Consider the following 23129-nt stretch of genomic DNA (forward strand, 5'->3'; position numbering starts at 1 on the left):
TGAATGTTTGCGACTGGGTGAATGCGACTGACAGTGTAAAGCACTTTAGGCTGTTCTCAAGCTTTGCAGTAGTGCCATATAATGAAACCCATTTACATTTTAGTATAATAATCATGAAAATGATGAATTGTGAGGATTGTGATGTTTTTATCCGTCTCTAAGTGAATTGCACGGCAAGTCACATGCATGCACTCAGACAACCACTCACCCAACTGTAGTGTCTGGGTTGGGCTAAGGGGGGGCTTTCTGTGTGGAGTTTGCATGAGCTCCCTGTGAATGAGTGATTTTTTCTGGCTGATGAGATTTTCTCCCTAAAACATGCATTTGAGATTGACTGGAGTGTCTATATTATCTGTAGATATGAGTGCGCGTTATTGCAGTCTGTGTGTTAACTCCCACCTCCCTTTAATAATAATAATAATAATAATAATAATAATAATAATAATAATAATAATAATAAAGGGTGTCGTACAGAAGCCAGTCCCCTAAATGGTGAAATTTTGCGGCTGTTCCGCAGTCCAGATGTTGGTGCGCCTCCGCTACACCCCCGCGCATCGACGTTAGCACGCAAAGGCTCACCGAGAGAGATGCGTCAAGGTGGCCACAAACACCGCGACGCACACCGGAAACGACGTGATTTTCCCTTCACAGTACTGGGATTGTTTGCCGCAACAAGAACAAATCGCAACGCGCGACTGTTTTGTTATTGTTTTGGGCTCATTTCTTCCACTCGGTGCGGAATCGTGCGTCTCTCTGGAGCCGCGCGGTGCCTGTGTGGGTGTTGCTCCACCCCGGGTCCCTCGGGAACCCCCGGCCTGTTCCCGAACATCCCCGTTCGCAGGGCTGCGGACGCTGCGCGGCGTGTGTGCGCGGAGCCGTGCGCGGAAGCCGCGCGTCCTCACTGCGCGCCGCTTGACGCGGCACTGGAGGAAAAGGGAGCAGAAGAGCGAAACATGGCGACTTCGAACAATCCGCGGAAATTCAGCGAGAAAATCGCTTTACATAACCAGAAGCAGGCGGAGGAGACGGCGGCGTTCGAAGAAGTGATGAAAGACCTCAGCATTACTCGGGCTGCGAGGGTAACGACACCGCTCCATTTCTTCTTCTTTTTTTTTTTTGGCTTCCTCCTCTCCGTTTGTTTTCAGCGAGCTGTCAAATCTGCATTTGCAGCGCGGCGGCGCGGCGGCGCGGCGGCGGCACGCAGCCGGGGCAGAATAGGTAAACAATAACAAAACGACGCCTCCTGCCAGCCGGAGCCTTTTTCCTTCCACCGGCTACGCGCCGGTGCTGGCGGGAGCCGTCCGTCCCCGCCACGCAGACGTGACCCGCGGGGACCCCCGTCCCGAAAAGTTATTATAATTTTTTTGGTCCCACGCAAGTGGAAAGCGGAGGGGCGTGCACGCGGATTTGACAGCCGCAGCTCTGACTCTGCTGTCAGGGAAGCAGGCAGCCGCACTGGAGGATGCCTCCACCTCCAGCAGGGATACAGAGCCGCATTTTTTTTTAATGTATTTTTTTTAGTGGTAAATAATCCGTGCGTGCGTGCGTGCGTGCGTGCGTGAGACAGAGATTTGGGGTGAGGCGCCTGTGCGCCGCGACTTTGCGAACTTGTCCGACAGGTCCTCGGGCCTGCAGTGCACGAGTGACATTTACCCCAAAGATGAAGGCCAGCAGATTATGTGGCATTTTAAGCCACATACAGCGCGAGCTCCAAAATAAATCCTATGGCATCAACCACACACCAAACACCAAACACCAGCACTCAGTCTGGCAACACACTGAAGAGAATATCCGTGTGCGTTGGGGAGAAGTTAAACACCTCCCTGCTGCTTGCATTAGTTTCTACTCTTTACTGCTTTGGCTTTGTGAAATTTCCTTCTATTTCTCTTTTAAAATCTGCTTATTTCGTCTTTCAGTCGGGAAATGAAAGCTATTTTGAAACGCGTCCCGGCCAGCTGCCCACTAAAAGGCAAATCACTTCTGTTTGTAGACCTTTATCAATGAAAATATTTTTTGACATTGTCACACAGGGAAAAGCAGAGGAGTAAATAATAATGAATGACTGCATTGTACTGGTGATTCACTGCAGGGATCAAACATCATTATTGTTACTAACGTCTGTGATTTTTCTAACTCACAATTTTTCCTGTAACGGTCGAATCATTTAGGAATCCCCCCCCCTCCCCCCCCCCCCTTGATAGCCATTAAGAATATAAACCATCCATCTATTTTAGATTACAGGAGTGGAGGTTGATCCCAGGTGAGCAGGAGGCAGAGTACACATTGGACTGCCTGCCCCCCCTCCACACACACACACACATGCACACACACGCCTTAGTCTACTTTTGTGGCACCAATAATTCCATTAAGCATATCTTACTTGTAAAACCCGTGCAGATACAGGGACAGCGTGCACGCACATAAAAGCCCGGCTGGCCAGCTGCTTCAGGCCATCATCTTGGCGGTTGTGAGGCAACTCTGCAAACCGCCGTTCAACCATGCCATCCAGGACTTACGCTGTTGCAATATGTTTGTTAGATATACTCTATCTGAAGCTGTAAGGAGCTTCCTCTTACCAGGCACATGCATGCACGCTCAGTAAATGTCTGACACTGAATTAGGTGGAGATGTTTGTGTGGGTGGTTGTGTATCTCTCCGTGTTAGCCCTGCAATGATCTGGATATGCATTCCCAGTGAAAAGCTGCATTTTGCTGACGCCCCCGACTCCAGCTTGAATTAAACGATGAAAGAAAATCAATGGATAGAGTGGAACTAATCACTGTTCTTGCAGCATTACATTTCTGAATTGTTTAATCAGTTTTTTTTTTGTCTTTAAAATGTTTGAGAATAGTGGAAGATTTAGACCAGTTGTTACCGAGGTCTGCAGCCCGAAACATTTCATGCTGCCAAGGCCAAAACTCCATAACCGAAAGATGTGCAGTTTATCTTCACGAAATACAATAGAATCAGAATCTATTCACATTTAGGAAGCTGGAATCAGAACATTTTTGCATTTAAAAAAAAAAAAAATAAAACCGCTGAACAGTCAATCAGTTACTGAAACAGATGGCAGTTAATTTCCTGCCGCTGTACCGATCGTTGCAGCTCTACCTACAACCCGACTCACGAATCAGTTGTGTCAAAATTAATACTGTGTAATTACAAATGTGTATTTTTGGATGCATTTCTAATGTAGCTGATAGAGGAGGGGGGGGGGTCTTTGGCCTCATTTGTTGTCGATTTTGTTTGTATTAACGCAAAGACAAGCGCCAGGAAGCTGTGCTCTGATCCAAAGTTAGACCTGTGGGAAGTCGGCCTGCGGTTTAGAGTTTCACCCTCTTCGCCCCGCCGCCGCCTCTTTCCCTTCCAGTCGGACTCTCTCTCCCTGCGGTCTCTGTACCTGTCCTGTTGTGGTTAAACATGCTTTCACTTGGTCTCTCTTTTACTGTCTGATCTGGTTTTGTTGCAGCAGCTCACCACTCGCTCCAGAGTAGATGTAAAGGATTAAAAAGATAAGCGCCGCTTGTCAAAACACAGCCGCGACGCAGGCGTAATAATGGTTAATATTAGATTTTGTGGTTTTTCAGCAGTGAGCGGCGGGCTGAGATGAGACTGGTTATTTGTTCTCTAATGGGAAATAAAACAGAAGGTCACTTTGAAAGAAACACTGTTATAGCATCAGAAATTTACGCCCTGTCCGGTCCGTATTAAATTATTCTTTGTGCAGAAGTGCTTTGCTTCCACCCGAAAAATCATCCCGGTTTTTAAACTGGCTCTGTACAGGCCTGATCTCTGCTGTGCGTGTAGCGGCCTGCACTCAGCTCTGTCAGAACCAGCTTCTACCTAAGCTTGGTAAATAAAGAGTCTTTTTTTTTCCTACATTTTGTTCATTTTCAGTGCTGCAGACATACTGAACTCATACTGAACTCCATGTTTCAGATATCATCTTCCAACTCACCTCAGTCCTATGTTCTGAAAGTTATTATACTCTAATTTTAAATTTGAACGAGTTTTTTCATATACTTGTCTCCATATGTTAAGTTCGATCATGTTTACTACCTTAACAAAAACTTGTGATTTCATTGAAATGCATGAATGTACAAAGCAAGTGGAATAAAACAGGACAACAAATTAGGAATTAAAAAGAAAAATAACGCAAACCTTAAGCAAGTGCAGGACTGGACAAATATAAAAACAGCTTGAGTCGACTTCAGATGTTCTGTTTGATCGTCTTTACCCTGAGTAAACCGGTTTCAGGTTACCTGAAGGGTCTGAACGCTTCATGGATAAATCAGACTATTTAGACCTCAAATTATTCTGTGCTTCATCAACAGTTGATTGTAGTCTGAGCAATTATTTGAACAAATTGTTTAACATTGATTAGATTTTGTGGGCCCAAGCATGCTCGGCTGTGCTGCTCATCCCATAAACGCATATTCTTTATGGACGCGGCACAATTAAAAAGAGAAACAATCAGATTTGCCTGTGGTGGAACATTTACTGCCAAGAGGCATTGTTACAACAGATAAATAATGCAGTTATCCACTTTTTTCTTACTTTTTGTAGATACTTTGGATTTTTCTGCTGCAGTAATTTTCTAACACTGGTGAGAATAAGAATAGCAATAATATTTGAAATAGCAGGTATAAAACAGTCTTACACTGACCTGTGAGCAAGAAACATGTCAAATGCAGCAAGAATAAAAGAGGAAAAACTGAAGGACTGAAACACAGCAGCAAGAAACAGTAGGTCATCAATTAAATAAAACATTATCTTGAATAAAAGAAAACCTCTAAAGGTGATTAAAAGAAGATGCTGAAGAGGCAAGACTCTGCTGCTGGCCTGCAGAAAGAGCGTGTGTGTGTGTGTGTGTGTGTGTGTGTGTGTGTGTGTGTGTGTGCGTGCGTGTGCGTGTGCGTGTGCTTGTGCGTGTATGTGCAGTATTTGCACCTCGTCACGTGAAGACACTCAAGCACAAATCTACTTTTTCATGATGAACATCAGATTATTGGCGTATTGTTTTTATGGCTGTTTCTGATCAGGGTTTTCTGAGTGTCTGCTGCTTGGTGCACCTGCACTCTGCTTTGATGCTCCGTTATTCACAGAGGGAGGAGGGCGTTTTGTTCCAACACATTTGTATTCGTGTGTGTCGCTAATATCATTGTGAATCTAACTCCGTGTCTTCTTATTGGCTGCAAAACCAATTCCCCATGAGACAACTGACCTTTGACCTTCGAGCCGCCCCTCCGCTGACGTGATGCCGTTGTGCTTGCAGCTACAGCTGCAGAAGACGAAGTATTTGCAGCTGGGACAGAACCGGGTGCAGTACTACGGAGGATCTCTGCCAAACGTTAATCAGATCGGAAACAGCACTATCGACGTGCCTTTTCAGGTGAGGGGCTCGTCTTTCACACAACAATCTCAACATACCGTACATTGACTATGTTTGTTCCACAGTCACCGACACAGAGCTCTGCCCCGTTTTCACTCCACGTCGTAAACTCACCTTAATCATTTTGTTTATTGAAGCTGTGCCAAACATACAGTATCTAGTTTTTCTAAGTTTTTCTGTGAAAGGAGGCTGAACTTTGTGCGAGTAAACACATTAAATGCAGACACTCTGCACTCTTTCAATTTGCATAAATTGAATGAAGTGACAGCAGAGGGATTTTGACAAAAGTGTCAGCTTAGAATGATAGCCTTGAAAATGAACCGTCACGCGAATGAATGGCAGCAAATGAATGTGACATCTCTGAATGTTATCATGGATGTTTATGTGAAATATTAAGTCAGATTTCATTCAAAATGAATGACACTGACTTCTTATCTAATCTAAAATCTAATGTCTGTTTGGAATTGTGAAAAAAAAAAAGAATGGATCAGCAGTAAACATTCCTGTTTATATATTTCCACAGGAGCAAGTGTGTGATTCCAGTCTTGTTAGATAGACTAGATTGGACTAGATAGATGGATAGGAACGTGCATGCATGCACACATACAAAAAAAAAAAAAACACACACACACACACACACACACACACACACACACGTGCATGCTTGCAAACATACAGTACATGCATGCTTCCCTGCGCAGACACACACTCGGGGAGTTGCACTCTGTTTCCTAATCCACTGCAGCCATTTGTCATTTGTGCTGGTTCTCAGCGTTCGGCCCTCCTCTACCTGCAGTACTTGCTCTGCAGATCCTTCTATTCTCTGCTCGCCAAGGACAGTGTAGCGGGGCCAAGTTTTAAAGCGCAGTCTGCCTGAGCTGAAGCTTGCTTTTTTGTAAATTAAAGACTCTGTTCATCTCAAAGTTTGCTTGTTGCTGTTGGTTTTTTTCCTTCAGAATTCAGGGCTCGACACAAACAGATCAACGCGACACCACGGCCTGGTTGACAGAGTCTACCGGGACCGGAACCGCATCACTTCGCCCCACCGGAAACCCCTTTCCGTTGACAAACACGGACGGCAGATATCCTTTAACAACGCCCGCATATTGTTATTTTCTATTCAGGGTCTGAACGTGATTAAAACCACGGCTCCGTCAGATATTCCCTGACAGGTGGCTCAAATTAATGGCGCTGATTAGGCGGGTGTGGGAGGAATTAGGCTGAGAATAGTCTGGCGTGACTGGCTTTCCCTTTGCTCAAAGGTGAAACGAAATGAATATTAATGCAGCGGAGATGTTAATAAAACACGGTGCGGCCACTCGGACAAAGTGCTGACATGAGGCCAAAACAAGCAACATTAGTGAAGACTTGTGGGGATAGAGAGGAGCTTTAGCGTCGCCAGCAGTGAAGGGGAACATGTGTCCGCCAGCCTCCGACTGTGCTGCTCTCCAAACACGTTTAGATTGTTGAATTCAAGAATAATGTGGTGAAGATGGTCATTTTCTTCTCGGTCATTGTCATTGTATTGATTGGCATTGTTCTCTTATGATCCAGTAGTAGATGTAGCTGCTCAGACATTGGCCCTCTAGATGTGAGGATGAATTTTTGTAGTCCTCGTCAAAACTTGTCCTTCCTGCTCTTGTCAAACAAATATTTTAAATATTCAAATTCTAATATCAGACAACCTAACAGTGGAATCAGGTTGTGTGTTCTGAGAAAATTCCGATTACCAAGCTGGGAAAAACAAAGGCAAATTCCATTGAACTTGGAAATTCCACACTTCCAAATAAATTCAGCTTCTTCTACTACGAGCTGTTATACCTTCCATAAACAGCATCGACCGGTTTCTGTTGGCAGTCATATGTGCCAAAACACTACATCCAGCTTATCTCACAGATAAGATACGTCCATGATGGCGTACCTGCTCATGTTTGATAGTGACATCTGGAATCACCTGTGCAGAGGTTTCTTTGGTTTAACAAGAAAAGAAATTGTCAATCATTTCCTTGGGTAGTCTTCTGTGCGAACACGGGCTCTCTGGTGTTTCTCAGTTTTCCAGGCTTTCCTCGTCTCTAAGAACCGTCCAGACTGTTTGCTTGGCCTCTCTTCGGGTTCCTGTGGTCTCTATGACGGGCTCATGTTGTTTCCTCAGCCTCGTGGCAGCTGTCAGCACTCACGTTGACAGCTTTTGGAGCGCTTGTTTAGTGTTCAACCCAAATTTCTCAAGTAGTTCTGGAAATTTTGTGGACATCCATTAAATGATCTGACCAATTCCTGTCGTCTTCGTGCGGATTGTACCTGCAGGTTTCCCTCTGATCCTGACCCTCGCTTCATGACCACACGTTCACAGATCATCTCAATCCGTCTGATACTCTCATAATCAGCAGCGTGTTTCACGTTTGAAAGAATTGCCAGATATGGAGTGGTGAAACCAGGAGACACCCATTGCACATTTTTTGATGATTCTGCAGAAAATCAATATAAATCAAATGCTAATCTCATTGAGATCAATTAAAGACATGACAGAGAACTGGAGCAAGAGTTTTGAGATGTTCCCTGAAGATGCACACAATGAAGCTGCGGTCGGATCATTTTCCCCCTTAAAGAGAAAAAGACTCTTCCGTATCGACTGCCGTACATGATTCATGTGAATGTGTGAGTGATGAGGATGTCTGAGATTGAACATGCTGGAATCATAGACTGAATTGTAGAATGAGAGATTAGAAAACACTTCAGGATTTGAAAATAGAGGAGAAACAGCTCCACACAAGGGCCTTTAATCAGGAGGGAATCAAATAAGATGCATGTGAATGACCCTGCAAAACTGTTTTAGTATTACGATTGGGCATAAGAAAAAAAAAAAATCTTTCGACCCTGATCATGGACATGTTTGCTATATGGCTTTCAGGATTGTAAGTGAAGTGCTAAGGAAGTCTGGCGTCACCTCTGTCACACGCTGGTGTGATTGTGCCAGCGGAGCTGTGATTCTTCTTCTTCTTTCTAATATTGTATCTTCCTGTCTGCATAAATTTAACGGGAGAGACTGCGTCGCAGGTGCCAAGATATCCAGTCTGCAGCTGTATTTTCTTAACCTGCGAATTCACATTGACAGCTGCCCATATGGCTCCGTATATCTGTCACCGCCACCTGACACTAGTTGGAGGAGGTAAGACAGTCTGTAATAATGAAGCACTGACTGCCTGGCTGCCGTTTTGCTCGCTCTACAATGAATTATGTGTATTTCCCGTGCAAACCCTGTTTTCCAGTTTTCCTGTATGCATACGTTGCACTGTGTGATTGTTATTTCTCGTGCCGCAGGACAAACTCTGACTCAGCACTACATCAGAGCACACTAACGCCTGCCCAGCAGGCCTCCTTCACTGGAGGATCTCAGGAGCTCCAGCCAAAACGAGGTAACGCAGGATCTCACAGTCGTTTACACAAAGCAGCCCTTTTATTTATTTATTTATTTAGTTTTTTTTAAATTTAACCGCTTCGATCGCCGTGCAGAGCAGCAGGGTCGTCGGTCTGCTGTATGTCAAACAGAAGGCTCAGTTACGAGTTGGAGATTAAAAGTGCGACCTTGTTTACACTTGGAGTGAGCCTTTTGTTCGCTCGGCTCTAAATGAGTCAGGTTGTGCTTTTTCTTTTTAGCTGCAGCGCTCTGCTGTTTTTCCCTTCAGTCATTTTTTTTTATCGTGGGGGTAAATTCTCGCTTTCTTCATGTGATTTGATTGTCCTCCAGTGTAAGATGAGAGTGTATGAATGTAGCTTTAAAGGCAAACTAGAGAAAAAAAAGGAAGAAAACCGGCTTCATTAACATAAGTACTGATTTACAGGAGTCCCGTTGTCGCCTGGGGGATTTCTGCTTGGTAAATTTAACTTAGGAAACGTGAGACTTCCTGCCTTGTTCTGTTTAGTTTATTTGTACTTTATCTATCCTTCCGTAAAGTTATTATAAGCTCGAACAGGATGAAAATGTGAAAACCGAAGAGACTGAGGAGTGTGTGTTTTCTTCATTCCTCAGTTCTCTTACTCACCGTACCAGGGTCTGACACGGTTAAACAGGAAGTTGATGAAGATGGACAAAAACAGAACTGGGACTGCAAAACAGTAAAAACTTTAAGATCCATAAATAAATGCATTTTCTGACCTGCTCTTGATGGTGTTTTGACTACATGTTCCAACTTTCTGTTCATTCAGAACATGTCAAGGTCCAAACCCTGCAAAGTTCCTGGAATCAAGTGAGTATTTTTGTTCCTCTGTGGAGCTTGTGTGTGGAGACACATATGATCAAAAAGCATGATGTGATTTTAAAACAGAGCGATGACTTTGATTGTGTGTGTATTTACACACACGCAAGGAATGTTGATGAATAAAACATTGTCCTCTCAATTAAAGCCATCTGACTTTGATTTCACATTGTTCTCATTATTTTACCAGAGTAATCTTTATAAATTAGAGATATGTGCATACCGATGAAGGGAGAAGATAAAGATGTTTCATTGACTGTAGCCGCTGGGTTTCTTCTGTTCCTGCAGAAGTAATGAGAGAGTGTGGCCAAAAGCAAGAAGTTCTAATTATTTGTCTTGGGTAATATTTTTAATCAGTGTAAATTGTCCCGTGGTGATTCCTCATTATCGGAATGCATTAAGCGTGCCGCGGTTGCAGCGTTCTCACCTCCTCCCCGTTCTCTGCAGCATATTTCCGTCTCCCGACCAGCAGTTGACCGCTTCACAGAAACCAGCAGCCCACAACACCGGCGGCTCCCTCCCTGACTTAACCAACATCCACTTCCCTCCCCCGCTGCCCACCCCGCTCGACTCCGACGATGCGGCCGCCGCCTCCTTCGGCTCCACGGGCAGCGTGCAGCCCCTGGGCAGCACGCAAGGTGAACGGAAATGATTGGCTGTTTCTGCTGTTTGGCGATTATTTGGTGCCAATTTTGTTGGTGGAGTTGAAGGAAGACTATTTCCTTGTTGTGTTTTTTTTGCATGTGGGGTAGGAGTGAACACCTCTCAGCCCACGGTAACCATGGAAATCCAGTCTGGAGAGGACAGCATGGTTCCTCTCATTCTGAGCGCAGGAGAATCCCACCAGCACCAGAACCTGCAGGTCTCCCCGACGTCTCCCCCTCTCACACTGTCTCAGGTACCGCACGCCTCTCTGCCTCAGTTTGATCAGTTTTATTGATTTGGACGGTTCCTGGCATGCAGCAGATAAACTTTTGTTGTGATAGAAATCACAAATTAATCATGTTTCGGTTTTTCATACTGATGTAAAATCATTGTTTCCAGTAATTGTTTCTTCACTCGATTACATAATATTTACATGCGTTTGCCGCTTGCTGTCTTTTACCTTGCTGCGTTTCCTCCAGGCGGCCATCAACGCCATGAACCTTGAGCAGCAGCTGTCCCAGTATGCCTTCTTCAACCAGCAGCCGACGACTCAGACACACCCAAGCCAGCAAGTGAGTTTCTGCACAACACCTAACCTGCACTCAATACCTGCATCCAAGCAAGATGCCAGCTTAGATTAGCACAGGGAAAGACCACGGAGAAAGAGCTTTAGAAGAAGGGTTTAAGCGCCTTTTGTTTCCAATATTTGGCACACTCAGGTTAAAGAGCTGTTTTCCTTTCATGGGGCCAGTCGAGAAAAATGCCTCGTGCATGGAGGGTTGTGGGTGTTTTTGTTTGTGTACGCTTGGATGCTGTTTGTGTGTTTGCAGTGAGATGTGTGCGACTCGTACTTAGATTTATGCACGCCCACATTTACGTGTGTGTGTGTGTGTAATTAGATTGGTGTAGGTGATGTTTAGCGAGCGCGTAGTTAAATTTGTGTCTGCGAGGAAATGTAGCCTCAGATTGGCCTCCGTTACTCACACACACTTCAGCCAGTCATTCAATATTACGGTTATTTCTTGCCCTCACTGTGTCTGATTCGATAAAAAGTCCTTTCTGTCACTAAGTATCTCAGTAGCGCCTCTCAAATTTCAAACTTTTAATTGTGATAATTATGGCCTTCACTTAAAAAAAAAAATCTGGTATTCAAATTTTAAGTTTTGAAAGTTTGATGTAGTTCAGGAAATATGAACTTTCTCATGATATGCTGTGTGTCTATGATTAGCCGGTGTCAAACTATATTTGTCCTGCATGACGACATGATGCCTCTTGATTCATGACTCCTCGTCTTGTTTCGCAGCAGACGGGTCTGGTCCAGCTGCCTCCCTCGGTGAACTCCTGCTCCCCGTCAGACAACCAGACGTCTTCACAGACCAACGTGAGCATGGACATGAACACGGTGAGCCGCCTGCGTCGCTGCCGAGCGCCCCGGAGTCCTGTTGGGATTGCAACACGGTGTTGACCGGCTGCTCTTGGCCGGTGTCTCTGAAATGTTTTGCTCCCGAGCAGCTGTTCCCACTCGGACTCAGTGGTTCACACTCTGTTCTATAAGATGATCCCGACTATAAGACGCCACTTTTTTAGTCTTCTTAGATCCAAACAAATATGTTAATATGAGCGAATCCTATTGTCTGATGGGGTGTGAGATTGCACTTGCACACTACGAAACATACTTTATTTACATGCAGCTTTAAAGCCTGTATTTAGTCAGGGTTAAGACAAAAAAATGATAATTTCTGCATGCATTAAAAACTAAATGTTTAGAGCGTGAAAGAGAGTCGAACGGTGAAGCACTGCCTGTCCTTCAGATCTCGGCTCTGGCCGCTCGGCTCCTGCTGCAGTGGGAATGAGTTTGGATTACTGCAGAAATGAAGTGGCCTACATTCTCTTCATCTCCGCCGAAGACCGCGCTCGTGCTGCGTCAGGTCAAGGAAAACACTGGAAGGAAGCTCAGCAGGGGCCTTGAGCTGCACAAATAAGACAAGAGACTCCTCCATATTTGTATTGTTTGGCCGTTTTGAAAGAAATTCTATGCTGATCCCACCTCACTGTGGCGCTTATCTATGAAAAGATAACTGCATGTTTGGACTGTTTCCAGCCTTTAGTTTTAACTCTTTATTGGGCATGCGGCCATATTTTGAAAAGCTCAGCATTTTATTTTTCAGTATTCCTCCTGAACTGACAATGTTAGTCTGATACTCGTCATAAAATACATGAAGAAACAGCTGTGTCACCTTTAACCTTAAAATGAATCAGTACAGTGATTATACTACCTCGTAGAGCTGCACAATAAATACTTTATTATTATGATATGTGCAATACACATATTGGAAAAGACTGAAATGAAAAAGATTATATTTGCATGCACTGTGCATTCCATGCTCTTCAAATTCAAAATCATAAACGTGAATGAAAAGTGCAGTCAAGCGAGCTTAATTTGAAAAACTTTTAAAAGCATTTTAAGCTTTTTCATATCTGATGAAGTCAGAAGCACAAAAAAATCAAGGAAAAACAAACAAGGTCGACCAAATGCTGGAACACTGCAGGTGGGAAGTGCAGGTGCAAATGTGATGGAGAAATACAGTCTGTCTTCACAGCTGGTGTAAATGTCAGGCAAGAAAAAAGCACCAGGACGTGGAAAAAACAACTGTGTCAGAGCGTATTACTTATTCACCTAAAATCCTGCAGCCCAGGTTCTGTACTTTAAAAATAGTATCAAATTGGATAAAAGAGATTACTGAGAATCACAACAGTAAATATGTCTCAAAATTCCTTTTTAATGTGATTGAGCTTTTTGATTTTCAGGTATTTCAGTGACCTCTGAAGGATCGATGTAACCTTGATTTAAACACCTGTATTTCTAGACTACTTGCTAATATTTTGATTTTGTTTTTAAATTATACTGAGAAGATCTTAAATCAAAGACCAGAACAAATCTCCTCAATATTCGCCAGCTTAGATGTAATTGCCGGCAGTGTTTTTCCTGACCCCCCCGCCCCCACCCCGTAGTTTTCCTCGTCTTTTAATGCACGGCGTGTCTGCCGCTCGCTTTCTTCCTCGGCTACGAGCGTGCCTGCTTATGACAGTGAGAGGCATCGAGTTAATATTTCAGCGACTCCATAAATCCGGGTCCGTAATGAGCCGCACGAGGAGATTCACACACAACAACAAGTGCACGGAGAACAGAGCGTCCTCCAATGTGAATAATTCAAGTGTATCCTCTTGTATCAGGCTCCCTCCCTCCAACAGTACCGCAGTAGGGTCGGGTCCTCTGCCAATCAGTCTCCGACCTCTCCCGTCTCCAATCAAGGCTTCTCACCTGGAGGTTCGCCTCAAGTAAGGGCGTGTGGACTGACGAGCTGCTGGCTCATCCCGTATGAGCGTCACCGTCCCTTGCATCGTAGCTCTGTGGTGCCGAGTAGGATTTCAGTGGCTGCCCTCCCCTCCACAGCAGCTTTTTTTGTTGATATTTGCAGATCTGGGCAAAAAAAAAAAAAAAAAAAAATGAAGATGAAGAAGAGGAAATGAAATTTAGGTTTGAGCAGCGGAGGATGGCTTTAAAGCGAAACAGGCTTATTCCTTCAATGGTGCTTATTCTAGTTAATGCACTGACTTTCCCCTCTGTATTGAAAACATGCCTTAAGCATGATGAGGACTCGAATCATGCTTGAAAAAACAAAGGGATGAAAATATGCGTGTATACACACTAATACTTCTTGCAGACCTTTTTGGTAAAGCACTGTCACAGAAGCAAATCCAGTCCTTCAGCAGTGTTTTTGCATGAAGCTGTAATCAGTGGTGAAGCCTGGCTAGTCGCTGTTTTGCCCAGATCTGACCAGCAGTCTCTGTAAACACTCAGTGTCATCGATGTGTTGTGGTGTAGCTGTGTCCCTGACCCTCCCTTCTCTGCTGCTTTTGTGCTATTTGCGTTGCATCTCCACTGTTCTCCTCCCCAGTCCTGCTACAGCGAGTTATTTTTGTTTTTTTTGATTCACTGTTTGTCACATCTATTGTGTTATTTAATCAGCACTGGGACTGCGAGAGCGTGAAGGCTGGTGCTAATCTCTTTCAAAGGATTTTTTTTTTTTTTTTTTTTTTTTGAGAAGCTGCTGATGGTTTTGGTTAAATCTCACCAAACTGAACCTTGCTCGCGGCGTGCTGCGCTGTGAAAATATAAACACGCCCAAGGTAAACATGGACCGCGTTGTTAATCTGTGTGAGAGTCAGTGTGAGCATCCATTGGAGTTTGTTATCAATCATTCACCTCTGCCGGTGTTTTTGTTTTATAACATTTTCTCTCTTAAAAATTGAATCTAATGAAAACAGGCAGTGTCTCTGCGAACTAAGTCCTCTAAATAACGTTTCCATTCAGCTTTTCCCCTCATCTTTAAACGTATGTGTGTTATGAGATGAGGAGGAGGCGAGACGCGGTGAGTGACGCACGCTGGCGGGTGCTTTTTGATTTTCCTCCGTGATCGTCCCGCTGTTTGCTCGCCCGGCTCTCTTCTCCCCTGCGCCGGAGTGGCCGGCTTGTATTCCCGGGGTTATCCACGGGCTAAACCGCAGCCGACAGGCTCGTGCAGCTCTGTTATCCTGCTCTGCCCTGTGGGGACATCTGCAGCACACACAGATAATTTGGTTTCCAACTAGGAGGAGCACGGGCGGAGGAGATGATCCAATTACTGATAGATTAGGAGGACACGGTGAAATAGGAGACTTTCTCTCACTGGTTCAATGAGGACATTCAAATGAGGAACTTGGAAGAGCATTAGCTCGCGCTGGATGAGTCAGAGCAGAGAGAATAATGTCACAAAGGGGACTATTCTCCCTTTATTTGTGTGTGTGTTACATTCGACTTGGTTAGAGTTCATTAAAATGCCAAGGCCGAAGGCACAAGAGCAGAGCGAGTTTCCTTTTGAATGCAAGGTGTCCTTAAGGCTGTGCTCATCTTTATCCTGCTGATCTGGACATCGGCGTGTTTCTATCCGTTTGGTCTGTCATCTCAGGGCATTCTGCACAGTAAGAACAGGGGAGAGGAACAACAATTCAAAAAGTGCTCGCATGTGCATCGGTGGAGAGAAAAAAACTTTGATTTCTGACAAGAGAACTGAGGGACAGTGAAATAAATAAAGGAAAATAAAGAACAAATTATGAACTGTAGCCCAACTAGGAACAGAGTTTTCTGTAGGATGGAACAAAGGGAGAAAACTCAAATTTAATTACACACAACAAGGTGTCTGGCTTCAAGTTTTCTGCTGAAATTGGCCAGTTCTGATGAATTCTAAAATCTTCTGTCATGAGACAGGTGCTTCTTGTGAACAGCAACCTGAAGATTTTGGAGTGATTTTGTCATTCAAGGTACACACCTGAGTCCTATCTTGTTTCACTGACTGAAACTCAAACCTTTTTTTTATTTCTGACTCAATTTCATCCTTTTGGAGGCATCAACTTAACAACCATGAAATTTTTCTAGCCAATTCATCACTCTTACCTTTCTGGAAAAACACTCGTAGACACTCACTGCCAGCTGTGAATTTCTCCAGATGTTGTGAGGCGACTTCCGGCTCCTGGCTGTGACCGCTGTTGAGGCTTTCAGTGTGGTCTTCTCATACTCTGTGTTTTATGTTAAATGTGGAACCTCTGTAGCCTTTTCATGTTGCTGCCCCGTGCCGTGACTTTGCCCCCGAGTGGAAGAAAACACATCTGGCGTGTGTGTTGTTGCAGCATAACTCCATACTGGGCAGCGTGTTCGCAGACTTCTACGACCAGCAGCTGCCGTCCATCCAGGCCAGCGCTCTCTCGCAGCAGGTACGGTCTCCCGTCCTCAGACCTCCACGTCGCATCTCGAGGGTGGAGAATAAAACGTCCCCCCCACCCCTGCTGTGTTTGTTTCCCTGGCGGTTCCCAGTTGGAGCAGTTCAACATGATTGAGACCCCCATCAGCTCCGACAACCTGTACAACCAGACCTCCACCCTCAACTACTCCCAGGCCCTGATGATGGGACTGACTGGCCACTGCAACCTCCAGGGCTCGCAGCAGCTGGGATACAGTAACCACGGCAACATCCCCAACATCATTCTCACAGGTGCCGTTTTAACATACCGTCTCGTTAAGATGGAGCTCACGGCAGAAGAGACGAGCACTCGGGCCTTCTCTCTTGTGATCTCAGCATCCTCTCACATGGACACTCATCCCCTCGGTTTGTGTTCCGGTTTCTTCCAGTGAGCGGCGAGTCTCCGCCCAGCCTCCCCAAGGATCTGACCGGCCCTCTGTCCACAGACGTGGGCTTCGACGTCGACTCCCAGTTCCCTCTGGACGACCTGAAAATCGACCCGCTGACCCTCGACGGCCTGCACATGCTGAACGACCCCGACATGGTCCTGGCCGACCCGGCCACGGAGGACGCCTTCCGCCTGGACCGGCTGTAACCGCCCCCCCCCCCCCCCCCCCACTCCCCCGCTCGCTCCTCCACAGGTGTGTGAAACCCGCTGCCCCAGAACCCCTGATGGAGGAGGAGACACCGACTCCACTCCACCCGACCCCACATGAGAGCTTTTCAAAGAAACGCCGCCGGAGGAGGCGGCGTGCAGGTGTTCCTGGAGACTGCCGCCGGCGTCCCGGTCACACACGACGACGTGCAGCGTGGTAGGAGGTCACGGTTCTGTTCTGTTGTGCAAAATTAAGTTTCAGATGCCTGCTTTTGATTTCATGAAGCTCGATGGGAAAAAAAAAACAAAAAAAAAAACATCAACAGCCTGGACTTCAGTGTGTCTGCATAGAAAACCCTTTGTCGATTTACTGTACGCCCGTCACACACACACACACACACACCTGTGAGCGCGGAGCAGCCCGGTGACTCAGAGGAGGCGGCCGTGATCGGAGGCCTCTGAATCATTGTGTCACAACCTAATTTATTTTTGAAGACATGCTGAATTTTGGTTAATGGCAGTCGTCGGTTATGCATGAAATCACAGATCACTGTGCATATTGTTTTGCCTTAATAGCTTGACATTTTGTTGTGTTGGTTTTTTTGTGCAAAGATGACTCTTCTGTCAACGCCAGGGAGGGTTGATGGAGTCATTTTCACTCTTTTTACAGGTAGATGGGCTTAAACACACACGGCATCGTCACCACCATATCATTCTTCGTATTCATTTATCAGGCCTAAATGGATAAATGAGGCGTTTGTCATGAACTAGATGTTTACAGGCTTGTTTTGTTTTATATTTTACATGTACAGAATGTGATAAGAGTTTGCGTATTAGTATCTATGCAAAACTACAGTGATGGATTTAGAAGTGAGACAGACACAGTGAACTCTTGCGTTATAGGAAGCCAATGTGCATGATCTTTAAAGAATGCACAGTGACGGTGCCATGTTGCTTTTCAAGCATTTTCTTTTTTGTTTTGTTTTTAAGAGAAAAAGGCGGCGCGCCGTAGAAACCCTCCTCGATCGCTCCCAAAGATGTGACCTCAGCGCAGTTGAAATATATATATTTTTCCAGACAATTGATCTGCCTCTGTACACAAGAACAGCATTGTTGATTCAACAAGAATGTATTTCGGTCACATCTGTACAGTCGTGTTGTTGCCATCAGACCATCCTCATTGCCTCTCATATCGAGCCTTTATGTCCTCCTTGGACCAAAAAAAAAAAAAAAAAAAAAAAAAAAAATTCTTTGAGTTGGTAACTTTTTCTCCCCACAAAGCAGATATGTGTGACTGTGTAGTTGTAGAAGTGTGTGTCTGTGTGTTTTATCTATTTCCTTGTCCTGCTGGTGTCGTCTTCGCCTCTGTATCAGTTTGTTTCAAGTTTTGAATTTCTGCACCATCATGCTTTTTTTTTTTTTCTATTTGAAAAATCCCACATGAAATCAGTGTGTTTTTGCTGTTGATGGGTCCTTTGCACTCATCCATAAACGTGCCGCCCCCATTTGTCATTATTGCACTTTAACCATTTCTTTAAAACACTGATTTACGAGGGGTTATACGCCTCTCCTCCTCCTCCTCCATGTGACTGTTATGTGCACTGGACCAGTTCTCCCTGTCTTTAATTAATTAAACTTGCCTTCTTATAAAAAACAAGAAAAATAAAAAAGTTATATGAATAAAAAAAAATATAGTTATTTTTTGAAAACTCAAATTCAGATAGTCTATTTAAAAAGAGCTGAGTTTTTACTTAACTTGTAAGTACTTTGTTATCTGTCTGCTGTCACACACTCTGTCCTAAATTCTGAGGTGAGTCATCCTGTGACTACAGCTCCTTCCTGCTGCGGAGATTCTGTCATTAATTTAGAGACAAAACACCATTTAACAGATTAATATTCATGTATTACAATATGGTGTGATTTATCAGATGGGAGCAAATGTCCCTAAAAAATTGTTTCAGTGCAGGTAAAAAAAAAAAAAAAAAAAAAGATTGGAAGATGATTTTCTTATGTTTTGGACATGATATATCCATTTCCCATCAAACACATTATGGAAACAGCTGCAACATTACGTCTGTTGATGTGTGTAGAAGACCTCCGTGCCAGCATGTTTCACCTTTAGTCTCACGCAGCGGAAAGAAAAAGATTGAAAACGCTGAAATTGAGTCATGAAGCTTTGGTGATTTTCTATTCTTAAAAAAAAAAAAAAAAAAAAAGAAATGTTCCAGATGCATCATAGTTCAATACTCCTTTATTCAGAGGATCATTTTTAATATTTATTTTGTGACTGCACGAGTTCCTGGAAACGTTTTCCCCGCGTATGGCTCTGTGGCTTCTTTTTTTTTTTTTAATTGAAGGGTGTTATCAGCTTTGTCAGTCTGATCAATTTTCTTTGCATTTGCGTTATTTGTTCTCTGTGTCTTTCTTTTTCTTTTTCTTTTTTCTCTCTTTTGAAATAACGGTGTCATGTGTTGGCTGTGTAACTGCTAAGTGAAGCCTAAACGCATCAGATATATAGTAATCGGCTTTTTTTATGCACACGTAGAGGCTGTTGTTTGGTACCATGTTTTGTACTGCGATATACAGTATGTGCTTACTTCCTGTGCAACACCCACAGAGTTCGATTATGTCATGGTGAATCTTCTAGACTAGCTGTGTATATTGCTGAACGGTAGGAACTATGTTTTTTTTTCGTGTGTGCTTTATGTGATATGATGTCAAAGTAAGAAAATGCACTGACAACTGTGCTGCAATATGTCATTGTGGCTCTTCTAATCTCTGCTGGACCTCCAGACTTTACATTGAGCCTGACATCTTTGTAGTTTGATTTTTTTTGTTCTTATGATTATGATTATTATTATTACTATTATTATTATTATTATTATTTCGTGCTTCTGTAGATAGCTCTGACTGATGTTCCACTCGTTACTGCCACCTTTTTATGCATCAACGTTCAGGTATCCATTGGTGTTCAGCCAGTGTTTACAAAGACAAGAGTTTACAACAGAGCAATGTTTGTTTTTCTCTACCTGAAATGTGTCGGCTTGGGTAGAAACTGTATCTGGAATGACGCACTACATACATATGAACCACTCGCAGTGTAGATGACTAGTTTTGCCGTCTGACAGTGAAGCGGTAAAGTAACTTCAGTACTATGAGAATGAAATACAAATAAGAGGTATAAAATGAGCATTTTATAAGTTATTTCAGTTGACTGTATGATCTTTTTTAGACCTCATCTATATGCATTTTCAGACCCTGAGAGCACTTTTTATTTAGTTTAAAGCAACTCTCTTTTTTCAGTGTACCTGCTAAGAGAAGCTAAATACTATCAAAAAAACAAAAAAAAACCAAAAAAAGATTTTTAAATAGTTAAAGTTTTTATTGGATTTTGTGTTATGGTGAATTTTTCATAAGTACTGTATTTATTTTCTCATTTCCACTTTATTTAATGTTAAATCAACCAAAGTTAAAACAGCAACAGCCACAAGCAACGGAAAAGAAATATGAAACACATCTCTTTTTTTTTTTTCTTCTTCTTAAAACATTCTATTTGGATTCAAAATATTTCACGAACTAAGAATTCCTCAGTGCATTGTTTACATCATGAAATCACCCTGAGAGACGACTGATCTTTTTACTTACTACACAACAGGGAAAAATATCTTTACATGTTGCATTTTGCTTTAAACTGAGTGATTAGTTTTAGCTTCATGTTTTACAATTTGTGGAAACGCTTTTTTCTTTTTCTTTTTTTTTTTTGTAATATGGATAATAATCTACACACCAAAACAGAGAAACAAGAGCCTGTCGGAGGTAATATGAGTAAGAAATAGCAGATATATTTACTGTATGAAGCCAGATGAATAAGGAACTTAAACAAACAGAATCATACAGTCACGTCTGGTCACTCAGTGGCTCTCTCATAGTTAGGAATCCTTTGTGTATATTGTGAGGACGGCCCAGTGCTGGTTCAGGCCTCATACAATGGCAGCTAAAAATGTTATATAATGTATTTTGTTTCTAAGTACAGCGATACTATTCCAAACACTGCAAAAGCATTTTACAGCCGTGAGGAGATGTGTTATGCTCCTGTAATGAACTGAGTAGGAGATCTGCTATTGTTTTAGTCAAAGTGTGAATTATAAGCGCGGTTCAGCACCGACAGTGGGGATTCGGAGTTTGCAGAAGCGACACTGTCGAAGCAAACCGGGAGACTTAATAAACACTTTTCGGTGCTGCAGGAGCACTTAGTGGGGGGAAATGTAAGGTTCATGCACGGGGATGCATTCAGTTGGTTTTGGTAATAAAAAGCATGGCACCTCCCGCCCCATCCCCGGTCGAACCGCCTGCTGAGTGTCCTCGCAGCGACAGGAAACATTATGCTCGTATAATATGCAAAATAGCATTCTGCAGCACAGCTTGGCAAGTTGGTATTTCTTTGAGCTAACCCTTTAAAAATGAGTGGTCAAAACCTTGCTCTCTTCAGATGGCGTGTTTTCTATTTTATCTGTAACATCGGACCAAAAGAATCCAAGTTGGCTGTACATGTGTGCTGTATTAAAGATGAAATACACTTCTGTTTTGACCGTACCTGATGTATTTTTCTTGTGTGAAGGCTTCTGTCTTTGTATCTTTGCATTATTATTTGTAAATGAGATGAAAATAAATATATATATATGAACACTGGGAGTCGGTTTGAATCTCTTGTGCGGGAGAAGCGGAGCTTCGCGGCGGTGGTTTGTATGATAATTGCGGCCCCCGTAAAACTGGCAGCGCTCGGACTCTCACCCACTTCCTCAGCTCCCAGCCCAGCCGCGGCCCTGCTCTCCCGCTCTCAGCGCAACAGCGATGCTAATGAGCTGCAACCTTCCTGTGTGGGATGGGTGCAAAAAAAATAAAGAAGTAATGACAGAAGAGTGCTGGGAAGGTTTCTGTTTCCTCTGGTTTTTAAACTCTGCCTACCCTCTCCACCTGCTGCAGGTCCTTCCTTCTCCTCGTCCTTCCAGCTCTTAGAAAGGACAGTTTCTTCTTTCACTGTTATGCTGACAAAATGCACCTATATATATATTTTTTTAACATTTTAAAATTCTACTTCTTTAAACTTTCCGGCAAAATGTTGAGCTTACTTTGGGTGGATAGTCGAACTAAAATAGCCAGCTTTTGGGAAATAGTTGCCTGTAACCTTTCTGACCGAGCCGAGTGGCGTATTTACTCCACCGTCTGTTTATAGCACTGCTTGTTCAGGTCTCCTTATTGTGCCTGTCAGCTGTGGAGTCAGAGACTCTGTCTGCTTCCCAGTCAAAGACATTCCAGCGACCTGAGGTCAGTCGGCTTCAGCCCTCAACGACCCACAGTTAGACGAAGCACAATAGGACTCATCAATCTACATTTTATTTGAAGAAACTTTTTGGTAAACTGGTGTGGAAATACACCACGATTCTTAAAACGCCCTGCTGAGCGGATTAAATTTAGAAAGCAGTTTCCCGTTGTGCACAGTGTGTGACCACCTTGAATGACTCCTCGGCCTGGTTCCCTTGTCCTGAGCTGCTCTCAGGCCCAGAAACTTGCTGATCCGTGCTGCTGGGCTCCTCCTGCAGATGTTTGAGGGCGCCACCTGCTGGCCAAATGGAGCAATGAAGAAAGAGCCATGCAAAAAACAAAACAAAACAAAAAAACCCTCATGATTTTGAGTAAAACAAAGACAAACATCTTCTGAACATCATTTTAAAAATGTAATATAATGTTTATTACTTAATAATGGATATTGGTGTTTGTGTCCTGCTGAAAGAAAACAATCACCTGTAAAGGATCAATAAAAATCTATTCTAATCTATTCTATTGTTGTGAGCGGTTTTTTTTAATGATGAACTCTAAAAGCTGAGGAGAAGCTTCAGCTTGAACCATTTCAACAAACTCATTTCAACCTTTTGTTGAATAAATTGATAAATCAGGTTGGAACGGTAACTTTTAAAACGAACCAAACATTTCTTAAGATGATGCAGAAGGATGTAAAGAAACCACAGAAAGAAAATGTTAACAATGGGACAGTAAGAGTTCAGCACTAAAAATCACACATTTAGGATTCAGACATTCAAAAGAGTTTAAACAGGCTTGTTTGTTTTTCACAAAATGAACACTAAAATAAAATACATTTCAATAGATTTTGAGTTTTTCTGGTAGATAGGGATAAGATAGAGATAGAATTGTCAAATATTGTTATTTTTCATGTTTGCTCTTCTTTTATATTGAAAATATTGTGGGAAAACTAGAGTTTAGAATAAGTGTAGAGTCCAGAAAACCTTTAGTGTACTCATATATGTCTAAAATATATGCTATCCATGGTAAATATTAGCTGCTTTTGAATCAATAATGGTAGAACAATCTATTTTCTGCAAGTTGGACAT

The 23129-nt window shown here is 43.3% G+C and overlaps 1 protein-coding gene across 4 annotated transcripts; it reads left to right on the forward strand.

Moving 5' to 3' along the window:
- Positions 1-892: 892 nt before the first annotated feature.
- crtc1a (CREB regulated transcription coactivator 1a) lies at positions 893-20749 on the forward strand. 4 transcript variants are annotated; one of them, XM_030114186.1, is made up of 15 exons: positions 893-1079; positions 5276-5392; positions 6349-6474; positions 8497-8558; positions 8711-8805; positions 9420-9505; positions 9596-9636; positions 10093-10283; positions 10398-10543; positions 10770-10862; positions 11594-11692; positions 13525-13629; positions 16018-16101; positions 16202-16379; positions 16517-20749. In XM_030114186.1, exons 1-15 carry the CDS (start codon positions 954-956, stop codon positions 16720-16722), a joined length of 1755 nt encoding a protein of 584 aa, XP_029970046.1. In that variant the 5' UTR covers positions 893-953; the 3' UTR covers positions 16723-20749. The 4 variants fall into 4 exon arrangements, with proteins under 4 accessions (XP_029970046.1, XP_029970048.1, XP_029970050.1 ...); XM_030114188.1 differs by having other exon boundaries at positions 9420-9503; positions 9594-9636; positions 11597-11692; XM_030114190.1 differs by lacking the exon at positions 13525-13629.
- Positions 20750-23129: the final 2380 nt, after the last annotated feature.

Source organism: Salarias fasciatus, chromosome 18 (genome assembly GCF_902148845.1).
Source record: "Salarias fasciatus chromosome 18, fSalaFa1.1, whole genome shotgun sequence".
Taxonomy (NCBI): domain Eukaryota; kingdom Metazoa; phylum Chordata; class Actinopteri; order Blenniiformes; family Blenniidae; genus Salarias; species Salarias fasciatus.